Below are 15,915 nucleotides of genomic sequence, written 5' to 3'. Positions count from 1 at the left end.
AATCTCGAACATTAACCACACGATCTACGCGGATGACATCACCATCTGGTGCTCCAGTGGATGTGAAGGGCAGGTCGAGGGTGCTTTGCAAGAGGCCATCTATGTGACTGAGCGGTATCTTATCCCCACCAGGCTAAGGTGCTCGCCCGCTAAATCCGAGCTCTTGCTCTACAAGAAGAGGCCCAGAGGCGGTTCACACCGGTCCTGGAAGCCAGCAGCAGAGAGCCACATTACATTATTCACCGGTAAGGGCTCCCCAGTACCGCGGGTAGACACTATCAGGGTCCTAAGAATGTTTATCGAGTCGAAACGGGCCCAATGGAGCCGCCCTCAAACGCATTTGTTCCAAGACCGAAAGCGCCCTCGGCCTGATCCGAAGAATTGCCAACAAGTACCGCGGAATCAAGGAAGACAATCTGATCCGGATTATCCATGCCTTCGTGCTATGCCACCTCGCTTATTCAGGGGCTATGCACAACTGGCTCGTATCGGAGCGCAACAAGATCAATGCCCTAATCAGAAGTGTCTTCAAGCTTGCCCTCGGCCTTCCCATCCGAACGCACACAAAAGACCTCCTCAATTTGGGAATTCACAACACGTTCGAAGAAATCGTTGAAGCCCAAGAAATTTCCCAGTTTGTCGGACTCTCCGGTACCCCAGCGGGCCGAGCCATACTTGGCAAGCTGGGACGCAACCCCACGGTCGTCAGTCTCGACGCTGGGAAGCTGCCCAGCAACGTAAGGTCCAAGATTTACATACACCGGATGCCACGAAATATGCATCCCACCTACAACGAAGGACGAAGACAAGCCAGGGGTAAAGCTCTGCTCGCCAGTGCCCGCTTGAACAAGGACCGAACATGCTTCGTAGACGCTGCTTCGTACGTTCAAGAAGAGGCCTTCTCCTCAGTGGTCATCGACTGTGATTCTAAAATCCTTAGCTGCGTTACCGTCCGCACTTCTAATTCCAGCGTTGCAGAGCAAGTTGCTATTGCTCTTGCATTGACGGACAGTGTATATGACACTATTTATTCGGATTCTAAGGCCGCTGTCAGGGCCTTTCAGATGCGAATGGTGGCTCCCCAGGCCCTACGTATCATCCAAAGTGCCAAAGGCATGAAACATCACTCTTTGGCCTGGTTCCCTGCGCACCTTGGAACGATTGAGAGTGCCTCGATCAACCCCAGCGAGGAGGCGCACTCGGCTGCACGAGGTTTGACTGACCGTGCGCTGGGCAACGCGTCCTCTCCTGGGCGACCTGTCAAGAAGACTCCTGCTTTTGCCGCACTCCTCGCTGTGCAGGGCCCAGGCAGTCACTCTCAGACTTCTGCAAACAAGCACTTACCCGAGCCCCGCGGCACTGCACACAATGTACCTCGAACGGTTCCCAAGCCCGGACTGCCCTCTGTGTGGTGATTATGCGGACTTTGAACATGTCCTGTGGGGCTGTGCCTCTGCCTGTCCCCCTTTCACTCAATAGGAAATGATGAAGCTTATTAGGGCCCAGGATCAGACCTCAAATCCTGGCAGTCCAGAGGGCTCGCGAGAGGGCCGTCAGGTTCCACCTGATGGTCCCCGAGTGGGCCTAGCCCGGTGACGTGGAGTTTGCTTACATCTATAGTGGACCAAATGAAGTTGTTTCACTCACTCACTCATTCACTCACTAGCACCATTGGTATCATCGACTAAGCAGCCGACTACGGTGCCTAGTAAGCCAACCAAAGCCAGAGCCAATGTAGCTCTTGCATTTCATGCGTACCTTCCTCCATGGTGCAGCTTATTGCTGCTGTTTGTGTGTATGATTAGTGTTGGCTAGGCTGTGTGTGTGTGGTGCACCGTGTTAAGTTACAATCCTCGTGTGCTTGATGGCATGGCGCTATCAAAGCCCAAGAAAAGGTATTTGCGGAATTTTTTGCCATCTTATACTTCTGAATTTTCCTGCTTTTCGACATCAAGAAAAGAACATTTTGCATGTTGTACGTGTGGATGTGACATCAGCGTGTCTCACGGTGGCAAAGGCAACTTGAAACTGCACATTTCCATGACAAAGTATCAAAGCTAAGTTCGCACCGCTGAGCAGCAAGACAACATATTGAACTTTCTCCGGAACAACTGCGACTACAGTGTCATACATGTGGAGTGCCTGTTTGCGGGATTCTTCGTCGAACACTACCTACCCTTAGTGTAAGTGACCACGTTGGGGGGGGGGGGGCCTCTTCTATGGAAAATGTTTCCGAAATGCGATGAGGCAAAGCGTTATGGATGTGGACGCAACTCTGAAGAATGCTGAGGTGGCCAACCTGAAATTAATTTCACAGGCATCGCTCTTGAATCTTCGTTTCTTTATTCAGAATTTCCCTCAGCTGCTGCCCCGTGATACCAATCAGTCTGCTGAAGACACTTTAGATGCTCTTGAAGCTGAGTTTGGCACACTACAGGTGTACAGTCTTCAAGAGGACATTCTGAATGAATAGAGGTGGGACGTGCAGTGGTCTATGGTTGGAAAAATGAAAAACGCTTATCGAAAACATGTTTCACAGAGTTGCTAAGGTGATGCTCGATTTACTCGTGATATACCGCATAGCAAGGCAGAGTGTGAGAGGATTTTTAGCATGGCGCGACAAACTAGGACTGAATTCCACTCGTCACAGTGGAACACAACCAACACCTGCTGCTGATGAAGGGCCGTCACTCTGGACCACGTTTTGAACAAAGCTACTCTGACAAATTTTTGAACTGAACAAAGTCTGCTACTGCAAGGTCCTGCAAAAGGACTCATTGAACACTGCCTGAAAGTTTGAACGAAACACCCCCTCGCCCCCTTGTTGGCGCGAATAAAAAGTCTCCCGATTTTTTATCTCGCCAGGTTGGCAGGTATACCATTATTATTGAAAAGGAAGGTGCACAATCGCTGAATTTTACCAGTGCTGAGATATGGAGAAGAAGCTTGGAGACTGACAAAGAAGCTTGAGAACAAGTCAAGGACTGCGCAAAGAGCGATAGGTTGAAGAATGCTAGGTATAGCGTTGAGACACAAAAAGAGCGGTTTGGATCAGAGAAGAAACGAGTATAGCTGATATTCTAAGTGACATTAAGAGAAATAATGGAGCTGGGCAGGTCATGTAAGGCGTAGGTTAGATAACCGGCGGACCATTAGGGTTACAGAATGGGTGCCAAGTGAAGGGAAATGCAGTCGAGGACAGCAGAAGACTAGGTGGGGTGATGAAATTAGAAAATTCGCGATCCTATATATATTGGAATCGATTGGCACAGGACAGGAGTAATTGGAGATCACAGGGAGAGGCCTTCGTGCTGCAGTGGACATAAAATGGGCTGATGATGAGATATATAATGATGCAATAGAAAACAATTTTGCTCAATTTGTTAACTCGTCGTCACCAGGCTAAATGAACGAAGTATGGATTAGTAGAAATGTAGACATTGCTTGGATGCACATTGTCGCGGCTTGTCACCCATTCGCCGTCGGCACGAAGTCATCGACGGGGTATACAAGTCGGTTGGTCGTTCCATACTCAAGCGAACACAACGAAAGAGCCGGAGTCGGGAGAAAGAAAGAATGAATGAATAAAGCCTTCATTTTAAGGAAGGGGACGGCTCTAGGCCGCTGATGGGGATTAGGAGGGAAGGGAATGTGGGTTCCCAGACTGTTGGCTGAAGCACATCTTCATCTCAGTTTTGGATCTTCCACTTTATGCAGGCTCAGGTGCATGTTCAGTTCCGCCGCTCTCACATGGGCTGATCGACCCCTTCTACACTACTCGGAACAGGCCACTTTGTCTGCCATATGTCGCAATGGGTTTCTGTGTTTCAGGGTTAGTTTGTATTGCAATTCCTAGTGTTCTAATGTCTCCCGTGTAGTAAATGCTGAATGTTGGATCTCCCTTGTGAAAAAGCTGCACAGCTCCAAATGAGGTGTTGCAAGTCTGCTCTGCATGACTCCTGGCAATGTGTGTATCGGGTATAAGTCTTCGCAATCGTAGCTTGTCTGGGTTGGTGTCATTTCTCAAGTATGTGTGGTGTGTATGCACCGTTGGCCGTAACCTTATTCAAAAAAACCTCTTCCGTGCGAGTAAGCCAGCCCTTGTCGTCAAACACGTGTACTGGTGTAGCTTCTAATAATCTCCGTTTACTGTCTGCTTTTATTTTAGTACGAATGTAATGCATCAGTGCTCTGCTAGGAGAGCCTTCGGACAACATCTTTAGGTATGGATTTTGGTCTGCGGGGTTTGGCGAAGAAATAAAGTGTGGGGAGCTGTAAGCGTAATGAAGCCCACCCGCTTGTGCGGCAGCTGCGTGAGAGGCTGCGTTTCCCCCAGCCGTTCCGGTATGCCCCGGTGTCCATAGGATTTCAACATTTGTCCCATTGTCCTGTATTCTCTTTAGCTTTTTTCTGGTGTTGTTGGCCACCACATCATCTGTCGTAGGCCCCGTTAATTTGGCCACTGCTTCGTACGAATCAGTAAGGATCTGATAATTATTTCGCACACTCTGCTCTACAATGTCTCCCATGTCAATGGGAATGGTGTTGACCGCTCCCCATATAGCTAAGAGCTCAGCGTGCAAGGTTGCACCCCCAGGAAGCTGACATGTGTGATAGCCATTGTGTTGGGGTGCAGATGTGCTAACCCAGGCCATGCTTGCTACGTCGTTTGTGATTGCAGCGTGCGTGTAGATGTCAATGGTGTGCTGCGGTGTTCTTAATTCCAATCTCTTTTCAAATATTTTTCTAGCTTCCACGTTTCGTCTGGCGATAGGGCGTTGTTGCCTCTGTATGCCCAGTGGTGCTTCCCATGGTGGCGTTATGGTCGCTTCCGCGGGCTCTGGCTTCACATGGACTTGTTTATCCCATGCCATGATCTGTTTTCCTTGGGTTGTGTTTTCCAACCGGGATCGCATTCAAGGACGACACTGGTTAACATTGTACTAACAGGAATTATCAAGATGCTACTTTGTTTACATTGTCTGTCGTACTTACAAATATTGGGCAAGATATTACATAGTATTGTATAATTAGTGATTGCTAACACACTGCATTGTTTATTTTCCGTACTTTATTGTTATACTTCCCGTTTTCCCACTCCCCTTTGTAATGCCTTCGGGCCTTGAGGGTACCATAAATAAATAAATAAATAAATAAAATTCGTGCTTCACTGATTATGTCCCGTATGGGTGGAATCGCTACGAGCTTGAGCAGGTCCTCGTTCCTCGTGTGCTTCGGTAGCCCAGTGATCGTACGGAGGGTGGCCCTGTGTAACTTTTCGATGTCGCCAAAGTCTCGTTCAGAGAATTCCTACACGGGTGCCCTGTAAAGAATCCTTCCAACCGCGACCGCTTTTGCAAGTGTTTAGCACGCTTTCTGACGCGCTCCGCCATACTTGCTCGATATTCGTCTAACCATGTGCAACAGCGGTCTCCATTTTTGCTTTAGTGTGCGAATCCATAGCTGGGGGCTGTTACAGCTAGCAATCTGTGCTCCAAGAATCCTAATTTGCCCATTGGCCGACGTAAAATCACTTTGGCCGATATGTAGTGATCTGCTCGTTTACATTGGTTGCTTTCTTTCCGTCTACGCTGATCAATTCTGTCTTCTCTGGCGAGAGTTGCAGTCCGAGGTTATCTAAAGTGTTGCTAAGGCTCAGGATCACTGCTTGTAGTTCAGTTTGCATGCTCTGTATGTTGGAATAATCCGCCGCTTCCATCCATATTGTTATATTGTCGGCGTAAATAGTAGTAAAACGGGCTGAAGTGTCTGGCTCAAGACTTTCTTCCACACGTGTCATGGCCAGATTGAATAGCATAGGTCCGAGGATGGAGCCCTGGCGCACTCCCCTATCCAAGTAATAGGTCTTTGGACTCCATCCCGGTGCCTTGCCATGGAGCTGGATTGGTCTGCTTTGGAGGAAGCTATGTATCCAATTGTATGTTCTTTGGCTAGGGTACCTGGTTGCCAATTCCTGTAAGATGGCCTCTTGTTTCACGTTATCGAATGCTTTATGCATATCGACTGCAAGAATATAGCCAGGCATCTGTTTGCGAGACTTACGGTTGATCACTAGCGGAGCAACCAGAGGCAGTCATGTGTGCCCATGTTCGGCCGAAAACCTGCCTGCGCAGGATGCAAACCCGGTTGTACATATTCGAGGTAGTGCTGCATTCTTGTGTGTAGCATCCTTTCTATCAATTTGCAGACAGTTGACGTTAGAGCTATGGGGCATAGGAGAAAGAAAGAAAAAAAATTCATTTGTTGACTGACAATGACACACAATTTAGACAAAGCACAAAAAACACGAGAACACTAACACACATGCACTTAAACTACTGTAATTACACGATTGTAAGTCGACTCGAATGTAAGTCGACCCCCCCATATCACGTGACCGGAAAAAAAAATAAGAGAGAGCATACCCGAGGGCGCATTTGATAACGAAAATTTATTAGTAGCTGACATGGTCACTGGACTACTCGTCTTCACTAGTGCTACCATCGTCATCGTTGCTGCGGTCCCACAGCGCGTCATGGTCCAGTGAAATTTCACATTTGGCAAACGACCGCACCAGGACATCTTGTGGAACAGCAGCCCACGCCGAATGCACCCAACCACACGCAGCCGTCAGGGAGGCTCTTTTGACAGGTCTAGTTGGCATAATTTCGCGGTCTTCTGCCGCCAGCCACTCGTACTCAAGGCGGAGCAGGGCCTTAAAATTAAGGTGAAGGTTCGGGCTTGTTTCATGACCATGTCGCACTTCACTGGCAGGGACCGATCACACATTTCAGCAACGTACGCCGCAAGCTTGGCCTACAGCTCCGGAAAGCGTCCAGACTTTGGCACATGGGAAATTTCTCACTTGCCGTCACAGGTGAAAAGTTCACTTCGCTGCAGTCTCCACTCTCACACCACCCATTCACAAACATCGAAATTGCGGCCTGCTGTGCAGTGATTTGTTTCTTCGGCGTAAAACCCATTCAGAAACATCGAAATTGCGGCCTGCTGTGCAGTGATTTGTTTCTTCGGCGTAAAGGATGGCAGCTCTCTTGAACGCTGCTGTGAACAAGTGCTGAACGATTAGTGGGCCTGGAGCACTCATGACGACTGGGGAAACATAGAAGTAGCACGTAGCCGGCAGTGAAGTGGAACGTGTCAAACCAATGCCAGTGCCTTTTAACAGAGAAAGAGAAACCTGCGAGCAGTGTCTGCTCTTCCATGAACTACCGATACTCCCCTAAATGCGCCGCCGTTCTGAGGGTGCCGCCGCAAATGGGAACAGCGGCGCTTCCATCAACTATCGCCCCCCCCCCCCTCCCCCCTCATGAGTGTTGCATGCACTGTAAAACTTTCAAAACTGTTGCAAAATCCTTCCGAAAGCGAGCAAACACGCGGGATAGTGAAAAGATACGGGTAGGGCCATAGAGCAAACATAAAATTGTAACTACGTTGCAGCTCCTGTTGGTCTTGGTTTTTTGGCAGGGCCATGTCTTGGTTTCGATTGTAAGTCGAACCCCCAGCTTCAGACTTTCAAATTTTAAAAAAGTGGTCGACTTACAATCGTGTAAATACGGAAAATCAATGACGAAGACGAAAGAAATAGAACGAACAGTTAACAGTAAATATAGAAATTAACACTAAACAAAACACGCTTAACGGTCGTCAACTAAACTGAGTTCAAAAGAAAAGAAGCAACAAGTCCCTAAAATGTGGAGTCGACGGCAATGCTGGCAAGCCGATCTCATTGCGGTGAATGTGATTGCTGGGCTGGGTTTCCTGGGAGTCTAGGTCTAACGTCTTCCCTCAAGCAGGTTGAGCTAACTTGAGGGGGAACTACCGTGAGCTTCGTTGCAGACATTGGGTTGTCGTCTCTTACTTCAACTAGTAACTCGCAGTTCAGACACGGCTAGGTGGCCCAGGTGATACTGGATGGCTGCGATGACAAAAATCGGCAAGAACAGCGCTTTCAAGTAGCGTCGTTGCCATAGGCTAGGGTTGCCTGACTTTTGCGTGGACAACACCAAGGACTAACATAGACATGGATAAGGACACATTTAGTGATTATTAACGCCACCTTCGGCTGGTCGTTTCTGAGCACTGTGGAGTGTTCTCGCGAGTGGTGTTGTCTTCGGCTGGTTGAAAGTGGGTGCGCGCCATGCGTTCAGCTGGTTTTTCTCAGTTAGTCTCCTCTGTCTTCGAGTGCTCTGAGGCGCTCCGAGCCCTGTTGTCGGAGCAGTCGTTGAGATTGAAACGTCATCACAGCGCCGCGTCGCTGCTGTTGGCAACGGCCCACCGTAACGTAGGCAACCTAGGCCACTGCATGCTGGCGTCTCGACCAAACATCGGACGTTGGCAGTAGTCAGGTGGTTTCGCATCTGCCATTTCCTCCTCCGAGAGCGAGTCGCACGTTCGGCTTGCGCGCTTGCCCTCTACCTCTGAGCTCGGGGAACGCCGGGTCGGCCCAACTCTGCTTCGGGGGATGGAGGCTACCCGTCGTAGATACAATAAGTAGGTTGCATAAGTGTTACCGTTCCTTCATTGTGTTTTAGTTTGGGTGAATTTTTCTTGGAATTTTGGGTAAAGTGTGATTAAAACCTGTTTGCTGTGCTACTCTGCATCTCCCAACCCGATCTCTCGCAACATCTTCCTGCCTCCGAGATCGCTGACACACGACAACGGAACTAGCTCTTTGACGCTTTTCAGCAGATTGTAGGCTCAGCTTCTAGACTGCCTCGCTCGCTCTAAAACCTGTGTTTAAATAATTTCTCCTTTCCCTAGTTCCTGTGTTGGGAAACGGCAACAGTTGGTGACAATCCAATCAAGTTCACCAATTGTATCCTGTTCACCCGAGACCTTGGGAGGAGCTCCCGAGGTCTTGGCCATGGCTCCATGGCCCTTTTAATTAGGGGCGAGGGAACGCGTAATTCCCCACCGGCTGTTAGAGGTCACGCACTTGTATTGCACCACACGCACACCCTTGAGTCTGTGGCGGGCTTCTATTGTCCATTCACAAACAGGAGAAACAACGGGAGCCGGCCATATGGCACTGTCGGCACACATACACTGTCATCACTTCGTGGACACAGGATTGCTCAGAGACACCACATATTTCGAAGTATTCACACCCCTGCCTTAGTAAGCTTCTCTATGCATGCACGGGGCAGAGAATACACGGGGGTTCCTACAAAAAGCCGTTGGGGCGTAACGGCCACACCGATGACAAAAAGACAATAATCTCTAAACCTGCCTTCGACTTCTTTTCGTCGCTTGCCAGAGTGACCAGCAATAACCGTCTTGCTCGCTGGTTCCTATTCCTACGACCCGTTGGCGGCCATTGATTGGTGCTTCGGCGAATCTAATAACGCCGCAACGTGACACATGTATTTCCAGGGAAAAACAAGTTCTTTCTAACCTGCACGTCGAAACTGTTTTAATAGTTCAGTCCACCTATCGGTGTCAGTTGCATTCAATTTTTTATATGAATGCTATAAACAGCACCATGCTGTGGACCTGTAAAAATATTTTTTTTAGATGCATAAATATAGAAAAACTTCTAATACAATGGCCGGAATAATACGAAAACGTTTAACCGGCATCTTAAACACATCGGGGCTATAAATTTCTATCTTGCTACAAGTTGCATCTCTCACATTCATGCCGCTATCAGACATATAGCCGATTCTACCCGAAACTACAGTGCCCACCACCCTCAAGCCGTGATTACGATGTTCCGAGGCCGCTGTTTGTTCTCGTTTCGCCATATTACTCTTTTGAAGGAGAACCTTCAGAATCTCACATTGCGCAGACTTGTTACGACATATGCGCAGATACGTGGAGAGCAGGGTTACTTTTGTGTATACAGTTGCCGACCGTTTATTCGGACCTCACGGGGACTGCAAAAATGTCCGAATAAACAGGTGTCCGAAAAAGCAGATTAAGAAAAAAAATGATATCCTTTATTTCCATGCACTTATTCAGGCTCGGCAGTAGGCTTGAAGAAATCGTGAATGCGCCGTTGCACGCTGTTCCCTTTACACGCAATCAGATAAGCGTGAATCTCGGAGAGGGTCGTACGGTCACTATAGGCGGCTGAAAGCTCAGTCATTGCTTGTACACGCCCTGCATGCGATGGCAGCGTAGCACATGGTGCGTCGTCTTCCGACTCAGAGTCATCGTCCAGCGGTGCTGCAGAAACCTGACGAATGATCTCGCCGTCGTCGAGTTCTGCGCATGTCAGTACAGCAGTATCAGCACCTGTAAAAGTGTCAAATGAGACGGTGTCCGGAATCGCAATGCAACCACTGCGCAGGTCTCGGCAGAACATTCTCTGCATCAATAGAGAGCACATCGGAAGGCGACAAATCTTAGGCCTCCCGGCACTCGCTTGCCGGCATTCCCCAGCGTAGTCTGCGCGGGCACTGTCGGCGCCGTTAGACACTTGACGCTATGTTCCGTATGCCGCGTTGGATCACCGCAACCTCGACACAGCACACAAAGCAAACACCACCAGGCCGACACCAGTCGCACAAACGAGAAACGTGGCCTACTCACAGCGTCGTGCGCTAAGAAACAAATCAGCTGCTGGATTGTCTTGACATGGCTTACTAAGCTGAAACCGAAACTGCTGTAAAACCACTCCATCTAACCAGGCAGAAATGATGATGATGAGCGGGGATTTGCAGTAGCGCCACTTCGTGGGGCTGCAAGGAGGCTCCGTTCAAAACAAAAATGGTGTTCAGCAAGTCGAACCATGCACCCGATCGAGTTGGCTCAAGGAGTGCCCGAAAAATCAGACGAGAGGTTGCAAGGTGTCCAAACTTTCGACAGTTGTTATACATTATGGTCTATGGGGAGAATGGCGGTGCCGCGAAGCAGACCAAATAATGGAGCATGTCTGAATTTTTGGAGTCCGGAAAATCAGTCAGCGACTGTATTGTGTTGTTCATTGCTCGCCTTTGTTACATGATTCAATGCTTGAAACAGGCAAAAGAATTAAACAAGACAACACGATATCTTAGATTAAGTTGGATTGACTTATAATAAAAGAAATCTTTATTCCTATTAAAATGGCGCGGCGCCCAGTTTGCATTGGTGGTGGCAGTGCGTCTCTATGCACACCTCTAGTTACAGTCAAGTGGATGACAGTTTTTCCCTGTCATGAGTTTTGCTCGCTTTGCAGGCTTCTGCAGAACTGATCTGCCATAACCTAATAGTGTTGTGCAAAGTCAAATGAGGAACACATTCATATGCCTGTATTTCACTCATATTGACCTTTACCAAGCTGCTCCGAAACAGACAATTCCTGCTCCAAACGTGCTCCAAAACTTCTTTGGCTGCTTCCATTTCTGGGTTGCGAGTGTTCGCGGTCATAGAGCAGGGTGTCTACCAACCAGGAAAACAGGGTCTGGAAACAGGAAACAGAGTCTGGAAATACTCTCGGGATTTGTGCTTCTATTTTCCATTTTTCATTTTATTACCTTAAAGACCCCTTGCGGGGTATTAAATAAGGGGTGGGTGGTACAAAAATACAGGAGGTTGCCCACTATGTTATTTTACAGACGGAATACTCGTCACTTCTTCCACGAAGGCAGATGAGGTGGTGATGGCAGCGACGTGGTGGGGAAGGCCGTTCCAGTCTTTAGCTGTACGATGAAAAAATGATGACGAGCAGGTGACAGTGCGCCCGCTAGGGCGATCAACATTTAGTGGGTGGCCTGTGCACAGCGATATGCGTGAAGGTGGTACAATGTAAGGTGCGTGGCGAAGCGAGCTGGTGTAGAATTTATGGAATAATGATAAGCTTGCGATATGGCGACAGTGCGCTAGTGTGTCCAAACCAGACTCTACTTTTAATGGTGATACGCTGATATCATATGAATATGTCGAGTGAATGTATCTTACAGCGCGGTTCTGTATGGCTTCTAATGCGTTGCTGAGGTAAATCTGGTGAGGATGCCATATGGGTGATGCATATTCGAGTTTTGGCCTAACTAGTGTTTTATATGCTAGCAGTTTTACCTGTTGAGGAGCATTGTGGAGATTGCGTTTCAGAAATCCCAAGGTTTTGTTAGCAGATGATATGATGTTAGTTATATGCAAGCACCAGTTTAAATCGTGCATGATTGTAATACCTAGGTACTTAATAGAGGTAACAGTGTCGATTGGGATGTCATTAATTGTGTAGAGAAAGCCATGCCGATTACGGCTGCGGGAAATTGACATAGATTTACATTTATTATTGTTTAGTACCATTAACCATTGATCACACCAGGTTGTAATGTTCAGGTCATTTTGAAGATAAATGCAGTCATTACTATTAGTGATAGTTTGATAGACAACGCAATCATCAGGGAAAATTAGCTGCAACTTCATTGAAAGGGAACGAAAGTCGTGTTAATGCTGGCTCCAGTAACAGAGGAATCGCAAAGCATCGTCATAGACGCCGCGTCATCGGCACGATGTATTGTCAGAGTAGTTAACGACCTATTTTCTAGACGCCCGATTTTTCGGACATTCCCGATAATTCGCACGGCTTTGAGGCACCACCACGTACTCCATATAGTCAATGTATATTGCCTTGACTGCAGCTCTGAAATGGCATTAATCAAAGCCACCACAGCCGCCATTTTGATTATCTCGCCGCCTCGAACTGGCACTCACGCACGCAGATCCGCTGGCAGCCGTAGCCACCACCGCGGCAACGTTAAGCCTAGCTGCCTCTTGGCGTGCGGTGCCGTGTTTTTCATTGAAAGAATTCGCCGCTGTCAGCAATCGCACCGATTCTGCCTTTGTAATCCTCGCGATTGGCTTCGAAGCTCGCAGAGCACAACGCGTTGCGTAATGCCAGTCTCCGAAAGTTAGCTTTGCCTCAGTACAGCAGTGTTAAGCAGTGAAGCATAACAAGCGTAGGAAGGGGCAATTTTCAAGGGGCACGATATGTATTCCTTAATTATACACGCGTGCACCCCTGTCTCCTGTCACAGTACGAGCACCGATATGCCTGATAAGTGCACTGGCAGGCCTTAAGAGCTCTTTCGGACGTGCCTGTGTCAATTTTAGCCCTTAATTGCAGTTAAACACATGCATTCATTTTTTTTCCGATCTGCCAGATTTTTCGGATGTTTTTGCGGCCCCTAGGAAGTCCGAAAAATCGGACGTTGACTGTACAACTGACCAAGAAGGTGCTTCAAATGATCCGTGGGGTGAAAGCGTGGCAGAAGGAGGATGAAAACAGAAAGGACCGATGCACTAAGGAATTAACTGGAAAGGGAGCGTGCCGCCGCCTCTTTGAAGGAGCTTGAGCTCAAAAAACAAAGTGTTGGCTGACGCCGTGATGCAGGTGTCCCTCACCCAAACCAATATAAACTCTTTAAAGCAGTGAAGCCCAACACTGAGATGTGTACGGGCTGAGAGTATGTCAGGACAGTCAAGGTTGACTTCCCAGCTGCTGAGAGAGAATCTTAGTTGTGACTAAGTTCAGGCCTCATACCGATGAGCTTGCTATCAGTTGACAGAAATAGCTCATATTCAAAAATATTTACTTATGTATGCATCTCCTTTTCATTCGTATTGGAAAATGTTTTACTCAATTTGGCATGGGTCTTACCTTTTTTTTTTTTTGCTGTGCATTTTACTAACACCTTCCTTCTGTTTCTCTTTAAATAAATAGATATTACTCCTTACTATTCAAATTGGATTAAGTCATTTCTTTGTTTCAACTTGCTTACTAGAGAGTGACAGCATCGGACAACATGGTGTCAGCCTGTCTTGACATAAAACAAAGTTCTGGCTCATTCAGGGAATATTGCAAAGGTGCTCGGGGAAAACCTGTAAAACTCGGAATTTGGAAATGTCAACTTGGTAGACACCCTGTAGAGTGAGATCTGTTCATGTTTGTGCCTGCATGACACCACACTTGCCAATTTAATTGATAAGCGAATGTTTACTGCAACCTTTGGAACTGATAAAGCTATGAACCTTACCTTGTGTAGTTGTGTAACGTGTTTTGCTGTTGCTATCAAATGCTTCGCCTTTTGTGCAAAACTGAATTTTCTAGTACGGTCTAAATGGTAATCTGCGGTGTAAAGGCTGGGTGAGTGGCTGTAGCTGGTGGGCTTGTTTGCTGTCGTCCTACACTCCTAATGTTGGAGGTCACACTATCTCAAGCTTCAGGGGCACGTTGACGCAAGAGAGCAGTATGACATGTTCACTCCCTTCTGCCTGCACTTTTGATCACTTCAGAAGTGAATATTTTTGGGCATGTTGGGCATGTTCTGGCATGATGCACTTGTCCTGTCTCAACTTGTCCCTCGTCCTTACTGCTCTATGTTACATGCATTACTCTTCATCACGCTAGTGTTATGGCACTGAGTGTTCACAATTGATTGAAATTTGTCCATGTTTCCTGTGTGCTTGTGACACCATGCTTGTTAATTTATTTAGTAAGTGAACTCTTATTGCAGTTTACACAGCTGATAAACCTGTCAGCCTTATTTCATGCAGTTTTCTAATACATGCTATTGATATCAATGCTTCACCTTTCGGGTGAAACTGCTACTTTTTAGTTGTCACCTTTTAAAACAGCAGAATGTTGAAAATTGCAGCAATAGGCTTTTCTTTCTACTTTGTTAGCTAGGCTGCTTGTTGGACAATGGTACTGTTGCCAGAGAACTGCAGTTGCTTTAGCAATAAGTGCCAAGTGTGTGATGGTCCTTTTCTGTGTTCTTTCTTTCAGTATCTGTATGACCTGCTCATGAACATGCTTGAGGAACGTGGAATTTCCAGCGAGTTTGGTTACAATCTTGTCAACTTCTGCACCATCTATGAACATAGTCTTTACATTGGCCTGCTGGAAAAGCTGAAGGACTTTGTCTCAAAAAAGTAGAGCTGTGCTTCATCATCATGAAGCCTGTCCGCAAGGACTCTAGTAGTACCATGCCTGTATTGATGTAGATACATTTATATCCTGTGAGTAAGCAGCAGATGTGGACGCAGTCCATTATGTTGCTAATACGTCTGTTTAGTGTGTATTCTGCTGAAGCTTTCACTGTGTTCACACATACAAAAATTTCTTTAATTGTAAACAATAAATGTTACTGCGGAAACAGTGTGTACACTTTAGTGTGTGCTCTGAAGAAAACACTGATGCTAGTGACATCATTTCAGTAATTTGGAATATGCTATCGGGCCATTTGAAAGCATCAGTTGACAGCACTCGGATTTGCGAAAGGAGTAATACCGTGGGTTGTCGAGTGAAATTATATGATAGAGAGTTTCAGCCTTCTAGCTACTCGCAGCAGCAACTCAGTGGCTAGTGTTCTGCTATGTTTGAGGTCTTGACTTTGGCTCCTGACCACAGCGGCTTCATTCCAGTGTTGAGGGTACAATGAAAAAGCATTCAAGTATAATGCTTTGGGCAAACCTCAATGGTCAAAATTAAGCTGGAACACCCAGTGCCCAAACTGGGTTACAAGACAAAATTATTTAATGTGCATTGAAACAAAGCTTAAAAGTCTTATGTGTAGCAATTTAGCTTTAGCTTTATGTGCAAAATTGCGGTTAATTTCATCCTGCACAATGTGTAGCCTCGTGCAATGTTTGCGATTGTGCCGAAAAAAGGAGCCAAGCTTGAGGGTATGGCTTGAACATGCGATCTCGCCACTGACGATGATGGAAGGAAGACAATGGAACAACCACGACAGGTTGACGATGACAGCAGTGATGGCAATTCTGGAATGATGACAACATTGAAATAACATTGGAATGACCACAATGCAATGAGGATGATGACATGACAATTCTGTAATGATAGTATCATGACGATAGTGTGACACTGAAATGACAAGAAAAAAAATGATGACACCTTGACAATAGTGGCATGATGAATATGACAACTGTAGGATGATGGCATGA

At 47.1% G+C, this 15,915-nt stretch overlaps 1 protein-coding gene across 2 annotated transcripts in view; it reads left to right on the top strand.

Moving 5' to 3' along the window:
• P32 (complement C1q binding protein P32) overlaps positions 1-15,107 on the top strand; it is a 76,939-nt gene extending 61,832 nt beyond the window's left edge. For both annotated transcript variants that reach the window (XM_075684124.1, XM_075684123.1), the window contains exon 6: positions 14,738-15,107. In XM_075684124.1, coding sequence (XP_075540239.1) covers positions 14,738-14,887 — 150 coding nt within the window. In that variant the 3' untranslated portion in view covers positions 14,888-15,107. The remainder of the gene's footprint in view (positions 1-14,737) is intronic.
• Positions 15,108-15,915: the final 808 nt, after the last annotated feature.

Source organism: Dermacentor variabilis, chromosome 3, assembly GCF_050947875.1.
Source record: "Dermacentor variabilis isolate Ectoservices chromosome 3, ASM5094787v1, whole genome shotgun sequence".
NCBI classification, from domain to species: domain Eukaryota; kingdom Metazoa; phylum Arthropoda; class Arachnida; order Ixodida; family Ixodidae; genus Dermacentor; species Dermacentor variabilis.
This window is presented reverse-complemented; position numbering and strand designations above follow the sequence as displayed.